The 7,817-nt window shown below is 48.3% G+C and overlaps 1 protein-coding gene across 6 annotated transcripts in view; it reads right to left on the bottom strand.

Annotated features, from left to right (window-relative positions):
* Positions 1-4,711: 4,711 nt before the first annotated feature.
* The window catches only part of nr1h4 (nuclear receptor subfamily 1, group H, member 4), a 149,952-nt gene continuing 146,846 nt past the window's right edge, over positions 4,712-7,817 (bottom strand). For all 6 annotated transcript variants that reach the window (XM_086009651.1, XM_086009646.1, XM_086009648.1 and 3 more), the window contains one exon: positions 4,712-6,637. In XM_086009651.1, the coding sequence (XP_085865777.1) occupies positions 6,399-6,637 (239 nt within the window). In that variant the 3' untranslated portion in view covers positions 4,712-6,398. The remainder of the gene's footprint in view (positions 6,638-7,817) is intronic.

Genomic DNA, 7,817 nt, shown 5'->3' with positions numbered 1-7,817 from the left:
GACATCCTGGTCACGGGCAAAAATGACAGTGATCACCTCGCCAACCTGGAGCAGGTGCTCACTAGGTTGAAGGAATATGGGCTCCGAGCTAACCGCCCCAAATGCGAGTTTTTTAAAAAACAGATCTCGTATTGTAGCCACGTTATCGATAAAGAGGGGTTACATAAGTCCCCAGAAAAGATTGAGGCAGTAGTCAAGGCTCCAGCACCGGAAAACGTGTCACAACTGAGGTCGTTCCTCGGGCTGGTAAACTACTACCATAAGTTCTTGCCAAATTTGTCTACAATACTACACCCACTGAACACCCTACTGCAAACTGGGGTGCCATGGAAGTGGAGTGATGAATGTAAACGAGCTTTCCAGAAGAGCAAAACACTAATCACATCGAAAGAGGTATTGGCCCATTTCAACCCGGCACTACCAATTCGGTTGGCGTGTGATGCGTCACCCTACGGCATTGGAGCGGTGCTGTCGCACAAATTCTCGGACGGCTCAGAGAGGCCAATAGCCTTTGCGTCACGATCACTAACCTCAGCTGAGCATAACTACGCCCAGATTGACAGGGAGGCCCTCAGCCTAGTGTGGGGAGTGACAAAGTTCAATCACTATCTGCACGGGCAGAAATTCACCTTGCTGACTGACCACCAGCCTCTTGTCTCCATTTTTAATCCGAAGAAGGGCGTTCCGGTGATGACTGCGCAACGACTACAAAGATGGTCACTCTTTCTAGGGGCGTACCACTATGAGATTGAATATAAGGGCACGAAACAGCATGGAAATGCGGATGGGCTATCACGCCTGCGAGTGCCTACTGCGGAGGAAGCACCAGCAGTGGATCCTGTCGAAATATTTCATTCAACTATAGTTGAATACCTACCGGTAACTAACGCTCGTATAGAACAGGAGACCCGAAATGACCCGACACTGTCTCGGGTATATGATTTGATGGTGAAGGGATGGCCAGCACATGGCGACTCACTGTTGCCAGCATTCTCGACAAGAAGAGAACAGCTGTCAGTGTGCCGGGGGACCTTGATGTGTGGATCCCGAGTGGTAATTCCACCCAAGTTAAGGGATAGAGTGCTCAATGAGCTTCATGAGGGTCATCTGGGAGGGGTAAAAATGAAAAGCCTTGCCAGGGCTTATGTGTGGTGGCCGGGAATCGATAAACAAATCGAGGACCTGACCAAGAGCTGCTCAGGATGCCAGAAAGTCCAAAATGCACCACCACATGCCCCTCTACACCCATGGGAGTGGCCCTCATCTCCATGGCAACGGGTGCATATTGATTTTGCTGGTCCATTCATGGACTCAATGTTTTTAATAGCCGTGGATGCGCACTCGAAATGGCCTGAGGTCATCAAAATGTCCTCCACCACCACGGAGAAAACTATTGCAGTCCTGCGGACCATTTTTGCCAGGAATGGCTTGCCAGAACAGATTTGCTCCGATAACGGACCACAGTTTGTGTCCGAAGAGTTCCGGAGGTTTATGACGAAGAATGGGTTAAGGCATTACACATCCGCCCCGTATCATCCAGCCACAAATGGATTGGCTGAGAGGTTCGTACAAACCTTTAAGAAGGCAATAAAGGCTATGTACAATGACAACATTCCGCTGCAGCATAAGGTGGACAATTTCCTGTTCGCCTACCGGAATGCGACACATGCAATCACCAACCAGGCCCCGGCCATGATGTTCTTTAACCGAAGGTTAAGATCTCGCCTGGATTTGCTCAGACCAAACGTACGAAGAGATGTTGAGAGTAAGCAATTCCAGCACATCCATGAGAAGCCAACAAGGAGCTTCAATGTAGGGCAACCAGTCTTGGCCCGCGACTACCGAACAGAAAAATGGCAGCCAGGAACGATATGCACACGGCAGGGCCCACTAATGTACACAGTGGACGTTGGGGAGAACATCGTGAGACGCCATGCTGACCAGATCCTAGAGTCGCAGGAACAAGTCAACCCCATGTCTCGCCCATACATACCTGGTGAGGAACCCGACGTACAGGTCGCTTCTACCCCAGAAACAGTAGCATCGGAAGCTGATGACCCAACCGACGACAGGGTGCCAGAATCGCCTCCGCACCAAGAGCGAGACACTCAGGAAAGGCGCTATCCAGAAAGGATCAGGAAGCCTCCCCAAAGACTGAATATATAAATGGACTATTCTCAGCTAACGTTGTATGTTAAAAGTGTTAATTGGAATTAGTTGATATTTAATTGTTAAATGAGTGTTATGGTACTGTTAATCTAAAAGGGGAGGAATTGTAATGTATATACCTTTAAGGGGGGAACTACTTTTTACAGCTCATGTATACTGCAGTACCAGCAGTAACCACACCTGTATATAGCACTGAGTAGTATAGTTCAGTTCCAGAGTGAGCCACGCTGAGTAAACACCTGTTGTACCGTTCTCCTGCAGTCTTGTGTCTTACTACTGACGGACACAACAGCTTTGCCAGGATCGCGGGCTTCCCCATGGTGCAGGGCACCATTGACTGCAATCACGTCGCTCTGCGGGTACCGCATAACAATCCTGAGGTATTCCGTAACCGCAGAGGCTACCACTCTCTTAATGTGCAGTTGGTGTGCGACCACAGACAGTGAATCCTCAATGTCAATGCCCGCTATCCTGGCAACAGCATCAATGCCTTCATCCTGTGCCAGATCTGTTCCAGCCACCACATGAAGCTTGCGGCTAACTACTGGGAGACAAGGGCTATTCGCTCTGCACCTGGCTCATGACTCCCCTCCGCAACCCCAACACTCCTGCCCAGCACTCATATAATGAGAGCCATGCTGCCACCAGGAACATCATCATTATTATAAAAGGATTGGGGTACAAGAGCAAAGAAGGCAGAGAGTTGGGATAAATGGTTCATTCTCAGACTGGCAATCAGTAACTAGTGGTGTTCCGCAGGGGTCAGTGCTGGGTCCCCAACTCTTTACAATCTATATTAACGATTTGGAGGAGGGGACCGAGTGTAACATATCAAAGTTTGCAGATGATACTAAGATGGGAGGGAAAGTAGTGAGTGAGGAGGACATAACAAACCTGCAAGGGGACATAGACAGGCTAAGTAAGTGGGCAGAGATTTGGCAGATGGAATACAATACTGGAAAGTGTGAGGTTATGCACTTTGGCAGGAAAAATTGTAGAGCAAGTTATTATCTTAATGGCAAGAAACTGGAAAGTACTGAAGTACAAAGGGATCTGGGGGTCCTGGTGCACGAAACTCAAAAGGTTAGTATGCAGGTGCAGCAAGTGATTAAGAAGGCCAATGGAATGTTGGCTTTCATTGCTAGGGGGATAGAATATAAAAGTAGGGAGGTATTGCTTCAGTTGTACAAGGTATTGGTGAGACCGCACCTGGAATACTGCATACAGTTTTGGTGTCCATACTTAAGAAAAGACATACTTGCTCTCGAGTCAGTACAAAGAAGGTTCACTCGGTTAATCCCGGGGATGAGGGGATGGACATATGAGGAGAGGTTGAGTAGATTGGGACTCTACTCATTGGAGTTCAGAAGAATGAGAGGCGATCTTATTGAAACATATAAGATTGTGAAGGGGTTGGATCGGGTGGATGCGGGGAGGATGTTCCCGATGATGGGTGAAACTAGAACTAGGGGGCATAGTCTTAGAATAAGGGGCTGCTCTTTCAAAACTGAGATGAGGAGGAACTACTTCACTCAGAGGGTGGTAGGTCCATGGAATATGCTGCCCCAAAAAGCTGTAGAAGCTACATCATTACATAAATTTAAAACAGAAATAGACAGTTTCCTAGAAGTAAAGGGAATTAAGGGTTATGGGGAGCGGGCAGGAATTTGGACATGAGTCCAGGTTCGGATCGGACATGGCCCTGTGGGTAGCGGAGCGGGCCCAGGGGCCATGTAGCCTGATCCTGCTGCTATTCCATGTGTCTAATTCTGTTAGATTCAGGAGATGGTTCTGTGATAGTGGATTGGCGGTTAGGATCAGATCAGCCATGATCTTATTGAATGGCGGAGCAGGCTCGAGGGGCCGATTGGCCTACTCCTGCTCCTATTTCTTATGTTCTTATGTTCTTATGTAAGTCTTACTGCAATTATATAGGGCCCTGGTGAGACCACACCTGGAGTATTGAGCACAGTTTTGGTCTCCTTACCAAAGGAAGGATATACTTGCCATAGAGGGAGTGCAACGAAGGTTCACCAGACTGGTTCCTGGGATGGGGGGATTGTCCTATGAGGAGAGATTGAGTAGACTAGGCCTATATTTTCTAGAGTTTAGAAGAACGAGAGGTGATCTCATTGAAAAATATAACATTCTCAAGGGGGATTGACAGGGTAGATGCTGAGAGGCTGTCTCAGGATAAGGGGTCAGCCATTTAGGACTGAGATGAGGAGAAATTTCTTCACTCAGAGGGTGGTGAATCTTTGGAATTCTCTACCCCAGAGGGCTGTGGATGCTCAGTCGTTGAGTATATTCAAGGCTGAGATCGATAGATTTTTGGACTCTAGGGGAATCAAGGGATATGGGGATCAGGCGGGAAAGTGGAGTTGAGGTCGAAGATCAGCCATGATCTTATTGAATGGCGGAGCAGGCTCAAGGGGCCGAATGGCCGACTCCTGTTCCTAGTTCTTATGTTCTTATGTAGAAAAGATATATCGACCAATATATATCACATAAATCCACACAAAGTAATTTACATCAAGAAATACATGTTACAATTCATCCTTTATTCGCTATTATAATAGTATAATAATATACATATTCCCACAAATAATACATTTCTGATTTCAAGGGATCAATATGAGTAATAATGAAATCGCTCGTCAAGTTAATTATGTCACATGTTGTGAATAAAAATTGGGCTCCCTTAGTAAAATGTATCAATATACAACAACCCATCGATGAACATGAGACGCTAACACTTTCGGTTTTAAAGGTTTAAAAACTGTCCGAAATCTTTACACGATACTGACCTGCCATTTAGGCTTCATCCTTTACAGAAGTGTCCCATTGCTCCAAGTCACAATCTAATATACGATCAACTGGGGTCTTGAGAAAAAGTCTTCCTGAGCGAAGGTTTCCGCTGCTCCCTATTCACAGTGAAATTGTGTGGAACGCTTTACAATTTGTCTTTAGTGCCTAACGGCAGAACTCTCCCTGCCGCAGTTTAGTGTCAGCAAGCAGCAACAATGCTTTGAAAGAAAAAAAGAAAGATCTTGCATTTCTATAGCGCCTTTCACCACCTCAGGACGTCCCAAAGCGCTTCACAGCCAATGAAGTACTTTCTGAAGTGTGGTCGCTGTTGTAATGTGGGAAACGTTAAAGAGATTGTTGCAGTAGAAATTGGTATGTGTCGCGCCCATTGTTCCAACGTAAAACGGGTACAAAGCGGACCAATTTAGCAATGGGACGGTCTGCCCCCAATCTGCACAGGCGTTGGTCCCATTGTTAAATTCATGGGGACCATTTTATAGGTGCCCCAGTTCTGTTTCACTGGTGCCGGTTGAGGGATAACTATTGGCCCCAGGGCACCGGGGAGAACTCCCCCACTTGCTCTTCTTCGAAATAGTGGCCGTGGGATCTTTTACGTCCGCCTGAGAGTGCAGACGGGGGCCTCGGTTTAACTTCTCAGCTGAGCGGTTAGGGAAGGTGGCCGAGTATAATTCCAGCTGCCCAGCAGGGGGTTGAACAGAGCTCTGCTGCCCTATTAAACGCTCCATCCATCACTAGCGATTCTGGGCATCCTTTCTCACCATTGTGCAATAGAAACTACCTTTCCACTTGTCTGTGAAATGAAATCTACCCACTTCCATTTGGGAAGTTGATATCTGGAATGCCTCCCTTTGGGTATGTTCTCTAACAAAAGGAATTTAGAGGCAATACTTCTTGCTGCAATACCTCTGCCCTTAAACTCCATCCATGAAAAACCATCAGTAGGGCTCGAGTTCACAATACAAGCTCAAAGCGACTGTGAATAATCTTACATAATACTTGACCGGTGTCTATACATCAAGATCATGAAGGCAGTAAAATTACCCCCAATATCTTAAGAAGATTTTGGGGGTAATTTATCGAGGCTGTGTTGCCCATGTGGAGCCTCACTATTGGTGGGCGTGGGTAAGAGATTCAGGACTATAGTGTCCGACCCTGTTTCCAGCCTGCACTAGCACCGAGTGTGTCATTGTGCCAGTCTTGGAGCCACGGAAAAGCTCTCAGGCCCCTCGGTCTCGGTACACCAGCCAGTTCAGAGTATTTCAAAGTTGGGACCTTCAGTTTCCAGGACTATTCTGTGCATCTAGTTTAAATTACCAGGCCCTGTAAACTGCACAAGAATTCCTGCGAGGAGAGGAGGTCGGGGGGGTGTGGGGGGTGCGGGGAGGGGGGGGGTGCGGGGGTCACTGTACATCCCAGATCTCACAGAGAAGAGGCGTGAACTTGTGGTCATTGATCCTCCAGGACATCAGCATGTCTGCGTGGTGATGATTAAACGTCCTGAGCTCGGTCAGTCTTCCCAGCAAGCGGGCAAAGTGCTGGGGGTCATCCGGGTGGTTGAGTTTGCAGTATTTCTGCAGGATGTCCAGTAAAGGCTCCTGTAGTCTGTCAATAGCGGCCCGATTCTTCACGAAAGAACGATCTATAGCAAAGAAACAGATCATTAAATGTGGCCGTTTAACCTTGCACAGTGTCACAACATCCAACAAGTTGTAAAAGACTACTCCTGCTTAAAAGGAGGCACGCCAGTCACTGCCAGTCACTCATTAGGTTTATAAATGCCTGCAATACACAGCCTACACTGGCTTTCAGCCCTCACATATTCGGCAGAGCAGGAGATTTTTTAAAGGAGCTTTTTAAAAAAAAATTGTTCCTGGGATGTGGGCGTCGCTGGCAAGGCCGGCATTTATTGCCCATCTCTAATTGCCCTCGAGAAGGTGGTGGTGAGCTGCCTTCTTGAACCGCTGCAGTCCGTGTGGTGAAGGTGCTCCCACAGTGCTGTTAGGGAGGGAGTTCCAGGATTTTGACCCAGCGACGATGAAGGAATGGCGATATACTTCTAAGTCAGGATGTTGTGTGACTTGGAAGGGAACTTGGAGGTAGTGGTGTTCCCATGCGCCTGCTGCCCTTGTCCTTCTAGATGGAAGAGGTCGCGGGTTTGGGAGGTGCAGCCGAAGAAGCCTTGGCGAGTTGCTGCAGTGCATCTTGTAGATGGTACACACTGCAGCCACGGTGCGCCGGTGGTGGAGGGAGTGAATGTTTAAGGTGGTGGATGGGGAGCCAATCAAGCGGGCTGTTTTGTCCTGGATGGTGTCGAGCTTCTTGAGTGTTGTTGGAGCTGCACTCATCCAGGCAAGTGGAGAGTATTCCATCACACTCCTGACTTGTGCCTTGTAGATGGTGGAAAGGCTTTGGGGAGTCAGGAGGTGAGACACTTGCCACAGAATACCCAGCCTCTGACCTGTTTATCAGACCAAACAAAATTACTTCCAAAGGTCTAGACTAGAAATTCAGGTGAGCCCATTTTGAATTGGGGGGTGAGGGGGCGCATTAAACAATCCCTGTGTCTGAATGGTGAGGCCCGAGGAGCCCCCGATATTGGACCCTGGGCCCAATTACAATGGAGCCGGTGAGCGGCGAAGAGTAAGAGGCAGCTCATCCAGCGCAGCCCTGTGACACGAGCAGTGCCGCTCTCAGGTAAGTGATGAAGAGGGGGTGACCGGGGTTGGGGGCCGGTGGGGAGCCAGTGTCTCAGGCCAGTGGGCTGGTAGCTCCTCCTAGCTCCACATTCAAGTGAGTTTGTGGACTGTGGGGGAGGGAGG

This window comes from Somniosus microcephalus, chromosome 16 (assembly GCF_052327205.1).
Source record: "Somniosus microcephalus isolate GS21.2 chromosome 16, FLI_Smic_1.0, whole genome shotgun sequence".
Classification (NCBI taxonomy): Eukaryota; Metazoa; Chordata; class Chondrichthyes; order Squaliformes; family Somniosidae; genus Somniosus; species Somniosus microcephalus.
Note: the sequence above shows the minus strand (reverse complement) of the source record. Positions and strands in the feature narration are given on the sequence as shown.